The 22,466-nt window shown below is 36.0% G+C and overlaps 1 protein-coding gene across 1 annotated transcript; it reads left to right on the top strand.

Annotated features, from left to right (window-relative positions):
* LOC121375479 (glutamic acid-rich protein-like) lies at positions 1–17,017 on the top strand. The gene is made up of 12 exons (XM_041502951.1): positions 1–103; positions 1,602–1,650; positions 2,042–3,530; positions 4,297–4,346; positions 5,379–5,727; positions 7,087–7,262; positions 8,792–8,900; positions 10,481–10,565; positions 11,976–12,096; positions 12,661–12,757; positions 13,145–13,252; positions 15,750–17,017. Exons 1-12 carry the CDS (start codon positions 44–46, stop codon positions 16,024–16,026), a joined length of 2,970 nt encoding a protein of 989 aa, XP_041358885.1. The 5' UTR covers positions 1–43; the 3' UTR covers positions 16,027–17,017.
* Positions 17,018–22,466: the final 5,449 nt, after the last annotated feature.

Genomic DNA, 22,466 nt, shown 5'->3' with positions numbered 1-22,466 from the left:
ACATGGACATTGTTTCCTTTTAGATTTGTCAGATGAGGTAACAATGGCTGACAGCAGCACAGATTCTGATGTGGATGCTCTCCTTCAGAAGATTGCTAACAAGGTCATAGATCTAAATACTTTTTTTTCATTAGTCTGTACATGTATAATATAATATACATGTATCACGGTTATTTACAAATACTTAAAATGGGTCAGTGTTTCAAATGGAAATTGGTTCATGCAGCAGGATTTAGCTCAGTCGGTTGAGTGCTTGCCTAAGGTGCTTGCATCGCAGGATCGAGCCTCCTCAGGGGATCCATTCAGTTGATTGGGTTTTTTCTTCTTCCACTCTGTGCATCACAACTGGCCAAAGGTCGTGGTATGTGTTTATCCTGTTTGTGGGATGGTGCATATGAAAGATCCCTTGCTACTAATGGAAAAATGTAGCAGATTTCCTCTGATGACTACATGTCAAAATGACAAAATGACAGCCAACAGCCGATGATTAATTAATCAATGTCCTCTAGTAGTATTGTTAAACAAAACAAACTTTAACATTTTCATTGTGCCCTGTATTAATTTTATTTAGTACATTCATAAGATCATATTGCCTACAGTTATTTATATATACATTTTTCCCTAATGAATTTGTATCATGGACCTGTGCGTATAAAACTGTTACGAGTCCAGACTCAATTTCTAATGTCATAACATGCGTACAATTTGTATGGCTTTAGTGTCTCAGACTCTGTTAGAGTCTCGAGTCTAGACTCTAAAACTGTGTTTCTCATTTGACCTAACAGGACGTTTATTGTCATATCAACATATGCAAATTCAGGTTCCTGGTTGTGTTTATCAATGTTTGATTTCCATATAGTGGATGTGTCTCAGTGGTAGAATACAAGCCTGAGATGTTTTGGGTTGAGGACTTGGGTTTTTTTTTCTCTCCTCATATCCAGTACTTCATGACAGGTACATCAAAGGCTCTGGTATGTTTTGTCCTGTCTGTGGAAAAGTTCATATAAAAGATCCCTTGCTGCATTTCAGTCTATGTGGCTGTAATTGTTTCCTATCTCACTATACTCAAGTACAAGTTGTGAGTTTAGTCTATTTGGCTGTGGTTGTTTCCTATCTCACTACACCAAGTACAAGCTGTGAGTTTAGTCCATTTGGCTGTGGTTATTTCCTATCTCACTATATTTGAATACAAGCTGTGAGTTTTAGTCTATGTGGCTGCAATTGAATTGTTTCCTATCTCACTACACAAGTACAAGCTGTGAGTTTAGTCTATGTGGCTGTGGTTGTTTCCTATCTTGCTATACTCAAGTGCAAGCTGTGAATTTAGTTTATGTTGCTGCAATTGAATTGTTTCCCATATACACAAGTAAATTTTGCAAGATTCTGTGATTTCACAAATGCCAGATTTTGGGTCGTACATATAGGTGTAAGATTATGAGACAGAATCCCAAATACATACATGTATCTACATGTATATTATGTATAGTAAACCATGTGTATGATTCTGACCAAAAACAAATGTGTTGAGGTAATGTTAACCAAATATTCCTTTCCTTCGATATCCGTATACAACTGCCTGAAAGTTACATTTTTGATTTCAGTTGTTAAAAAGTACAAAGAAAAGTTTAAAGAAGAAGAAAATCAAGAAAGGTTTGTTTTCATTATTCCTTGGTTTATTTAGTGTAAATAACATGAGACCACAGTAACAAATAGTATTTGTATTTACAACCATATTCTTTCTGGTGGGTCTGCTGCCCTCCCTTTGATTAAACCATCATATTTGGACTCACCATCTTTTTAAGTATGGGGATGATTAATTTGTATTCTATATGCACAACGTACATATATAGTTATACATATATTTCTGTGACCGAGCTCAAAATCGGCGACTATTTAGTCGCAAACGTGACCATACTTTTACGTCTGCACCTAGATAAATTGATTTAGTTGAATTATGCGACCTGAACTTAGACCATTATTCTGTTTTGATTTATTAAGTATTGGAAATTAATTCTATGTTTTAAACTATTTATTTGTCCAGGCAAAAAGCATGAGGAAAAAGAAAATGTTCCAGAAGACAATACCGGCGAATCTGTAACAAAATCAGAGAATGATGGTCGATTTCCAGTGATATCTGCAAAGGCTCATACAGACTCACACAAGCATTTTCAAAACACCCCTAGTGAACATACTAAAGGAAAAAGTGCTGGTAAAACTAAACCAGTTAAAAATAAGCATCAACATTCGTTACAGTTACCCAACTCAAATGAAAGCATTTCCAATAGACATCGACAGTCTAGCATATCCTCATATCCCATACTGTATTCAGATACTTCATTCATCGAGGATATTGGCATACCTTTAGTTGAGTCGACAAGAATTCACAGTCGAGAAAGTATCAGTGCGATGAACCTTTATGATAGTTCTTTTAACTCCACTGTCTCCAAACACAGCAAGCATTCAATAGACGACACTTTTGAGACTGATTCTTATGAAAAACTTAAAATTAAGATCCACCAGAAGAAGTTTGATACAAAAGCAGCCTTTCAGGAAAACATGAAGACGTCGTCAAATGCTTCAAAACATTCTGATGACGGACAATGTTTTTCTCCTGAAAAATCACATGAGGTTATCACTGTTATTCCTGAGAGTGATGATGAAGTCGGTGAGGACAAATTTTATTCCGTTGTGGAAGACAGAGTTGATTCTGTAAAAGAATCTTCATTTGAATCTTCGTATGAAATACAGGATATGTCCATGCAAACTGAGGAAGGTTTTCACAATCCAGACCCGAGTCATTATGATATAGAATGCAAGAATACTTGTTCAAGTGCAGAAACATCATTTGTTGAAGTGATGGATACATCTATGCAAACAGAAAGTCATATAGAAATTGTAGACTTGGATCATGATGACCACAAGCTGCTGAATAATAATGGTCCGATTTGTTTAGATAATCACTCCATCAGTGACAGCAAAGGATTGGATCTTAAAGGTTCCAAAAGAAATGATGAGAAAACATTGAAGAAATTTACTGTCATGCCTGAGAGGTCTTCTAACTGTAGAGGCTTGAAGGATCATTCACCTGCAGACTGTAGAACAGTTTCAAGAGACTCGCGTCACAAAGAGTCGAGGAATCTAGCGATCTCCATCTCTAACGGTTCTCTACCTGACCTGGATGATGCCTCGTTTAAGACCTGTGTGAGCTCCATGCAGTCACAGAGTGAGATAACCCTGGAAGATGACCTTACCGACAGAATGAAGAACATGATGGGAAGAACACGTTCTACAAGCTACAATGACCATGATAGTGATATGAAGAGAGTCAGCAATTCGGAACTCAAAAACAAATCATCTGTTTTGACCAAGTTAAAAGAATCTGGTTCAGTGACAACAGATGTATTGTATGGTACAACAAGAATGGCATCAGCTGCTGAGCTAGTTGATTATAAACAGATTAGCAGCCATGCAGTGAATTCTCAAGAGGAAGAAAAAGAACATCGACAAGAAGTCACTAGTGGATCATGGAGGTGAGCTTAATGTCCAGTTATAATAAGTTTGGAGATATGGTATTGGTTTCTTGTCTGGCATTGAAGCTGTGGTGTGTGGTGTCCTGTCTTGGGGGAAATGTATCTAAAAGATCTCTTGCTACTTTCTGCAGTACTTAGTATACTTTGTAGCAGCACAAGATTCCGTCTCTCTCTTGACCAGGTGTTGAATGAACTGTATCTTAGATCCCATACCTGTAGTATTAAATTGTGCTGAAGTGTAATTAAACAAATACAGGTATCAAATTTAATGGCACCAACAGCAATTGCCATAGCTGCTATTTGAATTGTAGGTCAGTGGTTTTAACGATTGCATTTTATGGCCGCTGGATAAAAATTATTGCCATCAGACTTAATTGAGGGGATCCTTTTTGTTACATTTATTTGTTGCTAAGAATTATGGTTTAAAATAGCTGTGAGCAGGCTCAAAATTGCCAGAGGTGAAATTGTTTTTTGTACTGCAAATACATTTTAAAGTTGTGATGGGTAACAAAATCTTAAGTTTGAACCCTGGATATGTTCAATTTCTTTCTTCATATCATAATGTATTTCACAACTTCTCTTGGGCTTGGGTCTAGACTGACCCCTTACAAACTGAATTGCATTTTTGTAGTTTTACACTCTAGACATGATTTCGAGTTTGAATTTGAGCCCAGGCTAGTTTTATACAATTTGTAAGCAAGGAACTTTATTTTTATGAGTTCAAGCCATGTTTATTTAACTGTTTTCTTTATTTTGCTGTTAACAGACCAAAGAAGGAAGTGAGTGAATCTAGTGAAGAGGAAGATCTGGAATTATGTGAGTTTCTGCTAGAAAGTAAGGTTGTACAAGTAGATGGTACAAATACAAAATGAGTAAATTATACTTCAATAATTGTGTTTGGAATCGGATAGATGAAAAGGTTTAAAGCTAAAGATGGTGAAAGCGGAGTTTTAAATTAATTTTTAACCCTGACATTTGTGTTGGGAAAATGGGTGGACTAAAGCTAACGTTAGTAAATATATAGTGAATAGAAATACAGTTTGAAATTTGAACACAAAACCAATGTCACGATTGGAAAAAAAACTAAGCCAGATCTCAAAGCCATAGTTAAAATACAAACAAAACCTTTGGTTTAATAAACTTATGAGTCTTCACCATCTACATTTACAGTCAACTGCACAAACTAGACTTTCACCATGTCACAGTGAACTGTAGAGAAAGCATCCTATAAAGTTATTCTTTATGTTGAGTTGATAGATTTTAATTTTTTTACCTGGATTAATGACTGCATCTAAAGGATACTGAAGACTGGGAAGAAACATAATGTGGAATGGCTAAATACGGTAAAACAGGAAATGTTAATAAGCATAAAATGTGGGCGAATTTCGTAAGGTCAGAGAAGGCGCTAATAATTTATGATGCTAAAATGTTTGAGCGATTGTTTTGTCAGTGATAACAACAATAGCTACATGTTATTCATTAAACCAAAATGTTAGCATGGACATTGATGCAATTTTCGTCTAAATTTAAGTTGTTTGTCCATAACTTCAAAATTTATGAAAAGTATTATTTTAGCCCATCCTACATGTATACCGTAAGTTTTTTTTTTTAGTCTTTGATATGATGACCTCGCTAAGGTTTTAAGTCACTTATTTGGATTTCGCTAAATTTTATGATTTACAAGAATAAAACTATCAATCAGATTACAACTTTGAGCAGGTTAAAATGACAAAAATATTGGAGTGCGTTCATACACCAGCTAGGCACTCTAACATTCAGAGTAACGTGTTTTTCTCTGTTCATTATTTACACATGTATATTATCATGTTTCATTGTTGTCGGTTTCAGTTTTTCAAAAGATACGGTCATCCAAGAAGAGCAAGCAAGAGTCTCCATCATCAGTCAGCGAGTCAGATGATGATGATATGCAGGACTTTATTGTCAGAGATAATGATGATGATGATGATGATGATAAAGATGATGATGAAGATGATGATAAAGATGATGATAAAGATGATGATAAAGATGATAAAGATGATGATGAAGATGATGATGATGAAGATGATGATAAAGATGATAAAGATGATAAAGATGATGATGAAGATGATGATGAAGATGATGATGAAGATGATGATGATGAAGAAGAAGATTTTAACCATAAAACACCACAGCTGTCCACCAAATCCAACACTTTAAGGTATTGTTATACCATATCATTGTTATTTCATCACAGATTCCTACAGAGATATTGTAACATGTTTTAATTTAAACATTTTTGTTGTAGTAAATTTAAAATCAAATAATTAAATTTCCATTACATTCATTACCAGATAACGTCATCCCATTGGTCCAGACGTAGCAATGGGATTTTGTTCAATTCTTGATAAATGTAAAAATTACGTTGTCCATGTCTGTTATTTCTCAGAATTACTTACACTTTTAAAAATATGAAAAATGCAATTCGCTGTATTAAAAACACTTTGGATGTACGGAAAATGATAATCCAAACAATAAAATCTAAGTAATGTCTTATTTTAATATAAAAAATGTCTCTAACGGTGAAAGTTATGCCAAAGTGTTTTAAATACTTGGGTCTGTCACTTTTAAGTTAGAAATTTCAGTATTTCTCCTAGAGTTTTGATTGATCATTTCCAAATTTTGTTCAAGGTTTCTCTGGGGCAGTGTCTACAAACTAATAGTAAGGGAAAGATATTTCAAAGTTTAACTTTAAAAGTTGTCCTGTTAACTACGACAAACCTGCACTAAAATTTGTTACCTTCAGTTGTCCTGTTAACTACGACAAACCTGCACTAAAATTTGTTACCTTCTGAAGTTTGTAACTTAATTTTGGAATGTTTACCGAGATTTGTCCAGGCATTCGATGAGTCTGAACATAAACTGAAAATTAATTGAACAGTGGCGTACTGCATCATTCAGTGGCCTGAAAAATATCCCAAGTATGATTTACTCTCTCTAATGTTCCCAATCCCATCAGCCAGGGGACTATGGCGAAAAATCCTGGATAAATCCTATTTAACCGGTTGGTAGTTTGTGTGAATATAAAGTTGCATAACTGACAACAGTTCATATGAAATATTGTAACTTGTTGCAAATTTGTTGAAGAGAATCTTTAGGGAAGTGTCTTCAGGCAAACAGTGAGATCTTTTTAAATTAAAATTTTGACAAATGAAAATTGAAAATTAACATTGAAGATTTTCAATGTCTATATCCTAAAGGTTTGATTGTATCATCCTAAAACTAGGTAGAAGAATTCTCTCAGGCAGTTTGTACAAACTGAAAAGCTTGTAAAAAGTAAATAATGCACAGCTGTCTAGGCCGATAGGTCTCGTGTTTCAAATTAAGTACTTTTGAATCTATAGGGTTATTCCTGTATGAAAATTAATTTTATTGTTTCAGTGTACATGTACATCCATTTTTAAAAAAATATTTCAAATATAATTGGTAAAGCTTTGTTGAGAGTTATATATAATTTTTTTAGCAAACTGATTCATCAAAAGATGTCCACATTGACCAAAGGGTTGAATTTTTCTTGCAGTGATAGTGATGAGGAGTTTCTGCAACATTTGACTCCTCGTGTCAAAAAGTCAGTCACTCCACATGTCAAAAAGTCAGTCACTGCTCAAGTTAAGAAGACTTCTCAGTCTGACAGCGATGATGAACACTTCATCAAACCAGTAGCACCGGCTGTTAAGTCAAGAAAAGACCATTCTGGTTAGTGTTTAGTTAAGAATTACAATCTTTGTTTAGGTTCATTTTGAGTGTTTCAATTCACAAAATTAAAACTGGGATAAAGGATTACAATAAAAGTTGACTGTATTGGATGGCTTAATTGTAACAAAAACACCTCAGAAGTGCTGTCAAGGAACCAAATGCTCTGATTGAAGGCCTCTGAAACTTTCAGGACGGGACGTAACCCAGTGGTAAAATACTTGCCTGATGTGTTGTCAATCCAGGATCAATCCCCGTTGGTGGGCCAGTTGGGCTATTTCCTGTTCCAGCCAGTGCTCCACGTCTGGTGTAACAAAAGCTATGCTACATGTATGTGCTAACCTGTCTGTGGGATAGTGCTTATAAAAGATCCCTTGCTGCTATTAAATGAAAAGAGTAGCCCATGTAGTGGCCGTAGTGAGATTCCTCTTTCATCTGTCTGGTTGTCTGATGGCATATAACCGTAATTAAAATGGGTTTAGAGTGTTAAATATATACTCTGTCAAAAAAGAAATGCATAGGCGAAATATTCATGGAATTATCTCTTTAATACAAAGTGGTATAATTTCATTATTTATGATCGTATCACAGTCAAATTTGACATGAGTATGTGACAATGTTCTTGCTATGGACTGACAGCAATAGAGACATTTTCATCACCAAACAGCGTCGCACGAGGGCACTGAAATCAGTACTTTGTGTAGCCACCAGCAGCAATCACTGTGCGACATCTCCTTGGCATTGAATGAGTCTCGGAATCCTAGCCCATTCTTCCTGCAGTGCATGTGACAGTTGCGGAAGCCTCTAAGGCTCTTGAGTCATGCTGTTGTACACGTCTGTCCAGTTCGTCCCATAGATGTTCAATGGGGTTGAGATCTGGCGATCTTAATGGCCATGGCAGCACATTAATGTTCTCATTCTGTAGGAAATCCATTGTTACACGTGCCGTATGCGGCCTGGCATTGTCCTGCTGAAAGAGTTCTCTCTGACGATCCAAAATGGGAAGCATGTAATAGCGAAGAATTTCATCCCGGTAGCATACAGCTGTCAGGTTGCCTTGTACGAACACAAGTTCACTTCTGCCGGTGTATGAGATGGCTCCCCACATAATAATACTCCCTCCACTGAATCTGTCAACTTGGGTGACACAGTTGTTGGCAAAATGTTCATTGCGGTGTCTGTAAACACGTTGTTGTCGATCACATCGCTGTAGAAGGAAACGTGACTCATCGCTGAACCATACTCGCCGCCAGTTTCCCAAGTTCCGCCCCTGTACATTTGTGCACCAGCGAACACGTAAATGTCGATGTCCCTTCTGCTAATGGAAAAATAAAGTGGATTTTCTTTTAAGACTGTGTCATAATTATCAAATGTTTGACATCCAATAGCAATGATTAATTAATCAAAGTGCTCTAGTGATGTTGTTTGCTTGAAAAACAACTTTGAATTTATTATTTTTATTTTGGTTTTTCTTCTTAAAAAGCCACCTAATGTTTCTTTGAGCTTAATATTTCATTGTTTTAATGTTTTAGATACGGGTTCGTCTATTCCGAAGCAACCGAATGGTAAAAACTACAGTTTCTTGAAATCGTTAACTTCAGACTCACTCTCGGAATCAAGACGACACCAAGAAGCTGTCAAGTGAGTGATAAGATTACAGTATTTCCAAAACTAACCCCTGAATTGGTATTTGTTTTTCACAAAATACAGTGTCTAGTGAAAGGCTGAATAATATTTTGAGTCATGAATTAATCATTGTAATGGAATTTTGAGTGTTGATGATAATATCACTTTATGTAATTTGTTTATGTAATTTGTACAAAGTAATGATAATGTATTTTCAAGGGGTGGGAATCCTCCTCGGATCAGCTGTTTTCCTCTCATGGAACATTGCGTTTCCTCGAATTTTAATCGTCCTTTCCTCCAAAATGTGTCAGATGGCACAGATTTTAACCTATGATTTAAAGAATTTCCGGGACCCCTCTAGATTTCCTCTTTTTTACAGTTCACCAGTTCCCACCCCTGATTTTCTCAGACTTAACCAGTTTACTAAGAATGGTGTATTAGTAGCCAGGATGTGTACTGTTTGTGGTTAGGGTTTCTGCCAGAGGGTAAAATGGGTATTCCATACCCAAATATTTTTGCAAATTTAAAAAAAAGTTAAATTACTCTTATTATTACTATATGATTTTCTTAACCCTAACCCTAAACTTAACCCATTTTCTTTCTGGGGGAGACCCCCCATACCCCCTAGTTGACTGTGGTTGCATTCAATTCCATAACGCCATACCCAAACATTTATTTTTGGCAGAAACACTGTTTGTTCACATTTGTTCAGCCAAGTTGAGTTTATTTTAACCAAACCGAATGCAAGTAAATAAAGTTTTATTAAATATGCTTATTCTTAAATTGCAGAGTTCATACAGATTTGAAAAGCCTGTGATTTTGTCAAGACACACAAAAAGTGCTTGAATTGAGAAAATTATCTTGAAATCTGATTGATTTGCATACCGGTATTTTCATTGATAAATATTAAAATTTACCGTTGTTAAGATTATTTTATCATAATTCCAAAATTTGTCATCTAGTATTCGGACAAGTTTTACTAGTCAGTGTTGTTTTATCACAAATATTAAAAAATAGTTAGATATGGTGTTACAGATACTGACAAAAATATATGCGACCAGTTGAATAGCCCTTGAAAAGTGTACTGAGTAATTTTACAATGAAAACTGCTGAAAAAATTGATGAATTTAGCCTTCCAGATTGTGTATGAACCTTGAATTAGCTAGTGAGGAAATGTATTAGAAGATATATTCAATGAATTGAACTTGGTTTCATTTGGAGAAAAAGAGGTTTCTGTGTCAACTTGAGGTGGATGTTATATGTAAAATCAGTTTCTGTGTGTCTCAACTTGAGATGGATGTTAATGTAAAATCAGTTTCTGTGATTTTCAACTAGAGATAGATGTTAATGTAAAATCAGTTTCTGTGTTTCTCAACTTGAGATGGATGTTAATGTAAAATCAGTTTTTGTGTTTCTCAGCTTGAGATGGATGTTACTGTAAAATCAGTTTCTGTATTTTTTCAACTTGAGATGGATGTTAATGTAAAATCAGTTTCTGTGTTTCTCAACTTGAGTTGGATGTTAATGTAAAATCAGTTTCTGTGTTTCTCAACTTGAGTTGGATGTTAATGTAAAATCAGTTTCTTGTTTTTCAGGTATGTGACAAGTTTCAAGAAACACAAGGATGAACTCACCAGGCGACTTTTTTGCTTGTTCAATGAAACTGTATTTGAAAACAAGGTATATCAGTTAGTGATTGTTTTACGTGGTATTGTATTTGAAACATAGAAGGTTATCACCATTTGATTGGAGTATTGTAATGTGATGATTCTGAAACAGTTACTAGTAGTGACAAGTGCTTGCCTGATGCTCAGTAGTCTAAGATCGATGCCTGCTGGTGGAGCCATTAGGTTATTTCTCGTTCCATTGGGCTATTTCTCACTCCAGTCAGTGCACCATGACTGGTATATTATAGGCTATGGTATGTGCTATCCTGTTTTTGGATCCATTGCTTTTAATAGAAAACTGTAGTGGGTTTTCTCTCTGAGTATGTCAAAATTGCCAAATGATTGACATCCAATAGCCGAAGATTAATAAATCAGTGTGCTCTAGTGGTGTAGTTAAAACAAACTTTAACTTTATTTCTCGGTCCAGCCAGTGCTCATTTGGTATAACAAAGGCCGTGGTATGTACTATCCTGTCTGGTGGATGGTGCATATAAAATATCCCTTGCCACTAATCGAAAGAGTAGTCCTTTGAGTGGCAGTGGCATGTTTACTCTCTTTTTATTTTATTTTTATGGTCCTTAACCACATATCCGATGCCATAATGTTGTGAATAAATTTGTGTTAAGTCAGGGTTATCTCTGGGTCAGCAGAAAATGTGGCCAAATTATCTGTTAAACTTCAAAAATAGCAGAAATCCAGTTATTTTGTAATAAAATATCAATTATTACCTAAAATTATTTCGCCAAAATTCAAATAAAATTCGCCAGTTGGTTTTTAAATTCACAATTGGCGAATTTGGCAAGTGCCAGAGCTGGCCCTGTGAGTGCATTATTAAGTAAAACCTTACTTTCTTTCTGTTTTATCTTTGTTATTGAAGCGAATAATGGCTCAGTGATAAAGTACTCGACTTAAGGTGTAATTTTCCTTGAGATACATTTTCTTCAGTTACCTATTTATAGGATATTAAATGAGCTTTCATTTCGTATGATGTTTATATCCCGAGTGAAATAATTTTCATTTGTCACAAGCTTCAGCAAGTGGCAATGAAAATTATTTCACAAGGGACATAAACATGATATGAAATGGTAGCGAGTTTAATGTCCTGTTTATTACCCATAATCGATTTTAGTTTATGCCACAGAACTTGATTGATTAATGTTTCCGTACGGTCGTAGTATGATGTTGAAATGAGACGTCCCGCTTGACGTTCTAGTGGGATGTATCACTGATATTCACCAAGATTGTTTTAATAATATGGGTATTAATTCTGGTTCTCTCATTCCCATTCATTTTAACACTGAGTAAAAGTAGCCCCTATTTGCTTTTTCCATTTTATAGTTATACAGTTTATCTCATGTACAGGTATTCTACCCTCTGCCCTCTTTATTTGTTGATGTCATTTTAAATAAGACAATATTTGTAGCTTCCAGCAAACTTTGATATAGAGTGGAATAAGCGACTACTGAGGACAGCTGGTTACTGTGTTTATCAGAAGGGATATCACGCCAAGATAAAACTGTCGACAAAAGTCTGTGACTCTGCAGGTAACAACTCTTGTTGTGCTTTTAAAATCCACATTTTCTTTGTATCCTTACAGCACACCACATTTCTCAGTCCATAGCTTTTTAAATGTGATAGATGTACATCTCTTGTGGTCATACTTGTCACCACCTGTCAGTTTTAACTGATGTGCTGTGGACTTAATTTGCTTGCAAACCAAAATTTTCTTTATTTGGAATAAGAGGCTGTAATATTACTGTCATGTATATACATTGTAACCTGTTTCATTGTAGTTATATCGCAAACAAAAACCTTTCCTGTTATCGACTTAATTATGTTTGTCATAACACATTTCAATAAAGTGAAAGTTTAAAAAAGACATTGCAATGTATTGAAGAAAACTAATTATTTCTACAATTCTAGCCTTAATTTCTGGTAGAAATTAATGAACAGTTCTTGAAACTCAGCGATATCTTGAGGTTTTTTTTTTGTTTTGTTTTTTAATATGCTGTAGATTAGACCGTGTTTAAGACAGATTTCTTAAAGCCGTAACAGTTTACTGTTTTTGTACTTGTAGTATTGATATATTCTTGCTGTGTCTTTTTCAGAGCGAGTGCGAGACACATTGATCCACGAGTTGTGTCATGCAGCTGTCTGGGTTCTCAACAATAAGAAGGATGGCCACGGTGCATACTGGAAATACTGGTATGGAAAGGAATTTCTCACCTCACCAGGTGGTTGGCTGACATTGTGATGTTAGGTCCAGTCCAAGGCGAGGGGGCAAATGCATTTAGTGAGAGGTCCAATTATAGGATTCACAAAACGAGAAAAAAAATGATTTGCTTTGTTTTATTTAATGTATGGCACCACAGCATATGATTCGTCATTTTTCACTAATGGACAAACAGTAATTCTGATACACGGTGTATAAAGTTATATGTGACTTTATTATAAATGTTGTATTACACCACTAGTATGCAACAGCAAATATTAAAAAAGATGAATCATGGATATACACCCGTAACAAATTATATGTTTGAGACATTTACAATATTTATTACAGAAAAAATACATTGATTTATGTGGTTTTAGGGTCAGGAAAGCTAACAAGAGCCACCCAGAAATTCCAGTGATTGCTCGCTGCCATAACTACAGTATCAACACTAAATACACATATGAATGTACTCAGTGTGGCTACAGGTATGTACGAGTTAGTAGGTTCCCAAGCCTTTTCAGTAGTATACTATTATTATTGCTAGAATTATTACTATTTTTCTGCTGTTTGTTTTATCAGTTACTGAGAAATATTCTAGGCTGCTGAAATTTGGTGGTTATTTACGTAGAGCTGCAACGATTCACTCACATATTCGGTGCACTGAATATAGGCTATCCACGATACATATTCGTAATTTGGTACCCAAAGAACCGAATATATTCGCAAGTTTTTTAAATAGTTTTTTTAGTCTGTTTATTCATTCAAAATTTATTTTGTCACAACCATATGCGATACTCTATGTCTAATGCGACCATTAAAATTGAGCATTCATTATTCTTATAAAAATAATAAAAAACAAAATCCCATCTAATTTAGGAGATTTTACTATACACGTTTATTAAACGTTAGCCAAATTAGTCATGGGCTAATCAAATCTGCAAGTGGCTAAATGTTTGGCTTAGCCGATTTCTGTCTTCGAAAGGTTACATAATCTATCTGACTACTTAAACATGTGCTACCCAAAATCAACTTATGACCCCATCAGTAGGGCCCATTGGGCTATCTCTCGTTCCAACCAGTGCACCACGACTGGTATATCAAAGGCCGTGGTATGTGCTATTCTCTCTGTGGGATGGTGCATATAAAAGATCCCTTGCTACTAATGAAAAAATGTAATGGGTTTCCTCTCTAAGACTACTAGTCATAATTACAAAATTTTTAACATCCAATAGCCGATGATGAATAAATCAATGTACTCTAGTGGTTAAACAAGAAACAAACTTCAACTTGATATCTTGCGAAAAGTAACAAGAAAACATTGTCATTAATTAACGACATGACCTCAACATGTATAAAAACAAAGATCTACAGTTTGTTATTCAAACTTTATTTGAACCAAAGTAATAAAAACTGGCCGAAAATTAACAGTTTTTCATGCGGCCTGTCAATTTTAATTTCGTTATCCATAATATATGCAAACAAATGTTACCAACATAAATTCTAATACAATGTGTCCCACCATCAAGAAGCTAAAAACACAGCTATCACATAGCTGAATCAAATGAATGAAAATCACCAAATTGGTGTGTGGAATTGAGGGGTTAGTTTCGAAGAAAACCCACACATGCAAGGAATGCTATTTTTAAAGAGATAATGAGCGCAATTTGGAAAACGTGCCAGCTCTCAAATTCTTATTTGGAAAAAAAGGGAAATGGAAGAAAAATAACACTGTCCACAAACATCCACACACCTCTATATTTCTTTATGTTTCCAAGATGTTATAGATAGTGAAATGTTCAAAAATTCATTTTTTTTTTCTGTTATGGAGAGGCTGTTCAGCACAGGAGGAGATGTGGTCACTGCCTAAAGAGCCTCTTTTTCTTCCAGACAGTGTTTACATGCTTGTTTTGTTTTTGTGTCTTGTTCATTTTCTTTTTCTTTGTTTTTATAACTGACATTTAATTATTTAATTTTCAACAAGTGTTTAACATTCCAAAGTTTAATGTTAATACATCCTACTTTTATATGCACCATCCCATAGACAGGATAGCACATACCATGGCCTTTGATATGCCAGTCATGGTGCACTGGCTGGAGTGATGTTTTTGTTAAGCTGTCAAATATCAAGAGATGACATTTTGTATGTTTTCATTTCCAATAAAATTAATGAAAATCCTACGTTAAAATTGCTTCTTGACTAAAAGGACCAAGAGTTAAGTTTTTTGATTAGTTTCGTAGTATGACATTCTTTGAATAGTCATGTAATTTGTTTGATTTGCTGTATAGTGTACAAACTGAAAATATTAGAATGTCATCATTTATATGGAATCCTTGTTTTTGGAGGGGGTGGGACGTAGCCCAGTGTTAAAGTTCTTGCTTAATGCATGGTCGGTTTGGGATTGATCCCCGTTGGTGGGCCCTTTGAACTATTTCTCGTTCCAGCCAGTGCACTATGACTGGTATATCAGGCTGTGGTATGTGCTATTCCTGTCTGTGGGATGGTGCATATAAAAGAACCCTTGTTAATAATAGAAAAATATAGCAGGTTTCTCTCTGAGACTATATGTCAGAATAACCAAATGTTTGACATCCAGTGGCCGATGATTAATAAATCAATGTGCTCTAGTGGTGTCGTTAAACAAAACAATCTTTAACTTTGTTTTTGGATAAAATTTTGAATGTTTAGCATAGATATTTCGTAAGACACTTTCGTGAAAGCAAAAGTAGAAATAACACTTTTTACTCGGGACAGAAAAGTACAGAGAAACTTGTCAAAACCAGGTTATGCCGGAGACCTAATATTTATCCGATTTAGACAGGACCTGGGTCATGTATTTAGAGGGTAGTGTTTCAGAATTTAGAAAATTCAGGACCATGAAATTTGACAGGAGTTTGGTTAATTCAGAGTCCGCGATGATTCAATAAATAATGTGTTCTAGTGGTGTTGTTAAACAAAACTAACTTTTTTAACATTTGTTTCAGTATTGGTCGACATTCCAAGTCACTGGACACAGAAAACAAAGTGTGTGGTCACTGCCATGGCCGGTTCCAGGTCAGACTGACCGCGCAGAACAATAGTACATCTTCGGCTGCAGGGACCCCTCAGACCCCCCGGACCCCCCGGACCCCCAACAGGTTTGCCCTGTTTGTGAAGGACCACTACGGGGAGTTGAAGAAGAAACACAGATCATTCTCTCACAAGGACATCATGCAGACACTGAGCAGAGAGTTCGCAGAAAAAAACAAAATTGACAGATGATTTTCACATGTATATGTAGAGAATAACTAGTTAATGCCGTTGGATATTGGCTCTATCCTGTGTTGGTAAGAATGGGAAATTTCACATTCGGCCTGAACTGGATAAAGCTGATATCTGACATCATTAAATTGTTATTATTTTTTATCCTGCAGTCCATAAAAATTATGGGTAAAAGCTATTATTTCTGTTATTTCAGAGATATTGTATGATGATCTAGAGGTCAAATGAGTGATTTTGTAATGTAGCTATATGCATGTGACATCGCAAGTGTGATGTCAAAATCTTTTCTTTAATCGGTCATTGTAGTCAGCCAATAGAAACAATGGTTGCAGGATAAATCTGTTTAAATCTGTGTAAATAAAACATCTGATTTGATTTACACTGTACTCCAGCCATTTATGGTGTAGTGGTTGAGTCATCAGGTTCAAGGCTAGTAAATGGTGAGTTCGTATCCCATTACCAGCAGTGAGCATACGGGGTGTCAGTAAACATTCATTCATTCATTCATTCATTCTGCAATAATTAATGTGTGTATCCAGGACTGTCTGAAGCCACATCCAGGAAATAAATGACAAGGAATAGGTGAGATTAGCCAACAGAACCAGTGTCTATAAAAGATCATTATGACAGAATAGTTTTATACAGTGTGGGCCGAATTTAACGTGCCTTTTTTTTCGTAAATGTTTTTTTTAAGACTTGTAAATGTATGTAGTTACATGCATGCAAGTCAGAAATGGGCTTTTTAAAATTCGTTCCTGTATATTTTGCTAAATAACAACAAAAGCCAAGTCAATAACTACCCTACCCCCCCCTCTCCCCCCAAACCCCCCTCTTAAACCACAACAAAATAAAACGTTGAGAAAGTGAAAATTTATAATTACTCTTGAATATTGAACATTTAAATTTATGCATATTTCTTGATCACTGTGACTTGAACAGTAAATTAACAGTGAAACCATTATGACAACAATAAAAGGTTCTAATTTCCAGATTTTGTTTTATATCTTATTAAGATATTAATAGGTCCTAATACATATTAGTTGGAGATGTTGACAGAAATAGAGCGGCCTCGGTGGTGTTGTAGTTAAGCCATCGGACATAAGGCAGGTAGGTACAGTGTTCGTAGCCCAGTATCGGCTCCCACCCAGAGCGAGTTGTAACGACTCAATTGGTAGGTGTAAGACCACTACACCCTCTTCTCTCACTAAACACTAACAACTAACCCACAGTCCTAGACAGACAGCGCAGATAGATGAGGTGTGTGCCCAGGACAGTGTACTTGAACCTTTTTTGGATATAAGCATGAAAATAAGTTGGAAATGAAATGACAGAAATAGATGTACAACAATCCTCAAGAGACAAACGTGATAATACCAGTTCATGGTGGTATGGATTAGCTAACCAGTCACATCCCATCCATCCAGAAGGATAAGCATGGACCTTTCTACCAGCCGAACACTATACACAAGCAAATATAACCATACATGTACTTGTATCTGCTGTGTGTCAAACTTATGGAATTGTTCTTGCAATTGGAAGAGGCAAATTTTAGCTATGTATGTTTGGTTCAAGCTCTGGATACTGTCGAAACATGATTGTAACCAGAGTGGATGAAATATTTTGGAGTATTTATAGAATTCACCTTTGTAGCACAATCTAGTCAACAAGACCTGTGTGCAAAAAGATCCCTGTGAAGTGCGACATTTGGTATGTAAAAACGTGGTCTGCAGCAGTAATGAAAAGGAGAAGAAGTCCAAACAATCGGAATCTCTTAAAACTGCCTTGCTTATTATTATATGTTTATTTTATCAATATGTATCAGTTCTAGTCTGGGATCTGAGATCCCTATCCATGGGCCCATTGGGCTACTTCTGGCTCAAGCCAGTGCACCAAGACTGGTATTACAAAGGCTGTGGTATGTGCTATCCTATCTGTGGGATGGTGCATATAAAAGAAAAAGAGTAAAGGAAATGTTTTATTTAACAACACACTCAACACATTTTATTTATGGTTATATGGTGTCAGACATAATGTTAAGGACCACACAGATATTGAGCGAGGAAACCGGCTATTTCTTGTTCAGCCAATGCACCACGACTGGTATATCAAAGGCCGTGGTATGTACTAACCTGTCTGTGGGATGGTGCATATAAAAGAACCCTTGCTGCTAATCAAAAAGAGTAGCCCATGAAGTGGCGACAGCGGGTTTCTTCTCTCCATATCTGTGTGGTCCTTAACCATATGTCTGACGCCATATAACCGAAAATAATTTTTTTTTAGTGCGCCGTTAAAGAAAGAAAGAAAGAAATGTTTTATTTAACGATGCACTCAACACATTTTATTTACAGTTATATGGTGTCAGACATGGTTAAGGACCACACAGATTTTAATAGGAAACACGCTGTCGCCACTACATGGGCTACTCTTTTTCGATTAGCAGCAAGGGATCTTTTATATGCACCATCCTATAGACAGGATAGCACATACCACATCCTTTGATGTACCAGTCGTGGTGCACTGGCTGGAGTGAGAAATAGCCCAATGGGCCCACTGATGGGGATCAATCCCAAACCGACCGCACTTTACCACTGACAATTGTTACAATACTGATGTTAATTGAGAGACTGAATATGATGATGACAGTTCTAATAGTGTTTGACTAAAACCATGTATGGCCCATTTTTTGTTTGTTAGACTCTCTCTTATGTGCTTTATCAAATCATTTAAACTATTTTTGTATACTTCTGTGTACATGAAAGAGGAAAACAACAGATTTAGTTAACTGGTTCTGACATATACTATATAAAGGGATGATTTTCATGAAATGACAGTTTGTCGGAATTTCCAATATTTAAGGGTAGGGGAGACAATGCTACATAACACTGAAAGTTTTAACGGTAGTATTATATATTACCGCTCAAGTTGAAGGTCATAACATGAGGTAATCATTGATCTGCATTTTTATATGGTTGGTTGATTAATTAGTTCACCAGAGGTCGAAAGGTCACAATGTTTTACCAACGTTTAAAATTGGTCCATTTTCTTCGATACGACTTCTATTTTATTTTTGAGTCCCCTACCAGTCCAACCGAAGGGCACTATAGGTGTCATCTCCGTCCGTCTGTCCCACATGCTTTCCAGATGTTTTTTGCAGAAGGCTTTGAGGTATTGAGCTGAACTTTTGTGTATAGTTTCATCATGTACTGTTACAGATCAAGTTTGACTTTCATGACGATTTACCCATTTTTGACGGAGTTTTGGCCCTTGAACTTAGTAGATGTGAAAATTTGTTTTCCGGACTTTTTTCTCTGAAGTCCTTTAGATACTGAGCTGAAATTTTGTGTAGAGGTTTATCACATACTGTTACAGATCAAGTTTGACTTTCATGGTGATTTACCCATTTTAACGGAGTTATGGCTTTTGAACTTGGGAGATGTGAAAAGTTGTTTTCCGGATTTTCGCAATGCCTGGACATATCAAGATGAAATTTTGTATATAGCTTTATCATTTGTATATAGCTTTACAGATCAAGTTGAAGTTTCATGGGGATTTACCCACTTTTCAGAGTTATGGCCCTTGAATTTAGGAGATACGAATAATTGTCGGGGGGGGGGGGGGGGGGTCGGTAGGGGACATGTATTGCTTTAGCAGTACTCTGAAAATGCTTGTTATAAAATGTTATTTATCACGTTTTTAAAGTAGTTTTTGTATACTTCTAGGCAAATAGAAGAGGAAAACAACATGTTTAGTGAAATGGTTCCGAATTAAAATATATAATTGAAAATGTTTTTTGTGATATGGCGGTTTGTAGTGATTTCCGACATGGAAACATAATGCCATACAACTTTGAAAGTTTGAATGGTATGATTATATATTACCACTCAAGTCGAAGGTAGTAGCAGGAAATAATCATTGATGTGCATTTCTACGTGGTTGGTTGATTAATGAGGTTAATAGAGGTCAAAAGGTCACCATTTGTTTTTAGCAACGCCTAAAATCTGAGCCATTTATTTTGGTCAAACTTCTCTTTATTTCTACAAATACTGTTTTGAAAACGTGATAAACAAAATTTTATAAAAATAAAAGAAAGCTGACCAAAGAAAATAGACCAGTTTTAAAGAGTCGGTAAAACATTGTGACCGTTTTACCTCTGGTGACCTAATTAATCAACCAACCATGTAGAAATGCAAATCAATGATTACCTCATGTTGTGACCTTCACTTTGAATACTGCCAATAAAACTTTCAGAGTTATGTGGCATTGTCTCTCCTACCCTTAAATATTGGAAATTCCGACAAACTGTCATATCATGAAAATCATGACATTATATAGGATATATTGGAACCAGTTAACTAAATCTGTTGTTTTCCTCTTGCACGTTAACAGAAGTATACAAAAATAGTTTTAAAAAATTTGATAAATTACATTTTACAGAAATGAGAGAAATTTGACAATAAAATTGCCCATATTTTAAGCACGGGTCCGAAATGGTGACCTTTGGAACTCTGCTGACCTACTTAAAATATTTACATTGTTTTATACTTTAAGAATAGATAGTTGAGACCAGTATCGTTAATATAATGGTCATTTGTTATTCTGTCTGGTATATTGACTGAACTACATGCATTTTAGTTATCCCTACCCCTAATTCCTTCAAGGCACAGATTTTAACACTGTTATTAAAAACATCAACATTTTTCAAAATCAGAATAAATTTGGCAACTAAGAAATCCCATTCCATAAACTACATATATCAGGACTGAGGGTATTCAATAATACCTCGGACGTTTTGGACCTTTTCGGTTAAATAAACACATCCCTAGCTCTTGGAGTAAAATGTCAAAAGTTGGCCACATTGATGATATTGTTATTCTTTGGCCATATTTGGCACCTTTTACATAAAGTAGGGGCTGTCAAACTTTCCTCACCTAAAATGCCGATTAAATCCACCTACCTACGACTGGAATGCATGTTTTATGACATCCCAGTGAGAAAAAAAAACACCAGTTATTGTGTATCAAACAAGGCATATACAGTGAACCTATCATAGGCACGGCGGAAGCAAGTAGACATTGAGGGGGGTGGGGTGGGTCTGACTGAAATCGATGGTGCAAAACAATGTTTAGGGGTTTGGGGGGTATGCTCCCCTAAAATTTTTGAAAACTAGATGTCCATTCTACAAGTAAAATTCATCTCTGCCTTAAGATTTACTACTAATTACATTTTTGATTCAGAATTATTGGTGTGGGGAAGGCTAGAGCCCCCCCCCCCCCCCCCCCCCCCCCCCCCCCCCCCCCTCCCCCCCCCCCCCCCCCCCCCCCCAATCCCGGCCGTGCCTGTATCATCAAGAATACACAAATTATTAAACCGTTAAACATAGTGTAAACGGCTGTGATACCCACATTCATGAAACCGCACTGATGCATATCGACAACATTCCGAAAAATTCAATTTTCAAAAAGACAACCAAATGTCACGTTGAGCCCACGGAAACAGGAAACTGTCAACACAAAACGAAAAACAAAAATTTGAAAAAATCATCACAGATGTTTATAAGACTCATTTTAAACTGTTTTATTAAGAGATGCAGAAGTTTGTACTACGGTAATTCGCCACTCACCAGGAACCTGTGAGGATGTTTACACCCCCTGCACCACAATGAAACTCGTCAGATGCTGCTAATGAATATTTGTGAAGAACTGTCCGATGAAAACAAAATAAGATAGAACTTTACTTAGAACAATACATGAATGCATTTAACTCGTAAACACGGCACAATATTGATTAATAAATACTCTAATTTGATAACTCGTGTGGAGTCTATTGTGTTGTTCATCTATATTCAGTTGCATGTTATTGATATCATTTATTAGTTCAACAGCTTGTGCTGTTAATCGACATGTTATTAATATGCTATATTAGTTCAGCAGTTTGCTGTTAATGTGTATTAAATTACATGTTATTGATATGCTATTAGTTTAGCGGCCATGGCCGATTTTTCAGGATAACATGGCTGATAGAACTATACTGAAACACAATGAAAACGCAAAAACAACTTTTCATTGCAAATAACGACAAACTATTAATGAATTGATGGATAATGTAATATGAAATTAATGACTAATATTCATGAGATACATTCACATGGAAACATGGCCAGTTGTCATCAGTAATCGAGTTGCATTCTTAATCGAAAAGTTCAACCCCCCCCCCCCCCCCATATCAAGGTCAGTATCTGGTGTGTCCACCATTGGCCCGTGAGCATGCTTGAAGACGACGGGGAAAGGATTGGCACAAATATCTCAAATAAGCCACAGGAATGTTCCTCCACTCCTGCAACGCCTGTGCAAGCTCAGCGACGTTACGCGGTGGTGGCTGGCGGTGACGTACACGACGTCCTAACTCATCCCGCATGTGTTCAATTGGGTTCAAATTCGGTG

Source organism: Gigantopelta aegis, chromosome 6, assembly GCF_016097555.1.
Source record: "Gigantopelta aegis isolate Gae_Host chromosome 6, Gae_host_genome, whole genome shotgun sequence".
Lineage (NCBI taxonomy): Eukaryota > Metazoa > Mollusca > Gastropoda > Neomphalida > Peltospiridae > Gigantopelta > Gigantopelta aegis.
The sequence above is the reverse complement of the archived record's forward strand: the minus strand, read 5'-3'. Positions and strand labels throughout refer to the sequence as shown.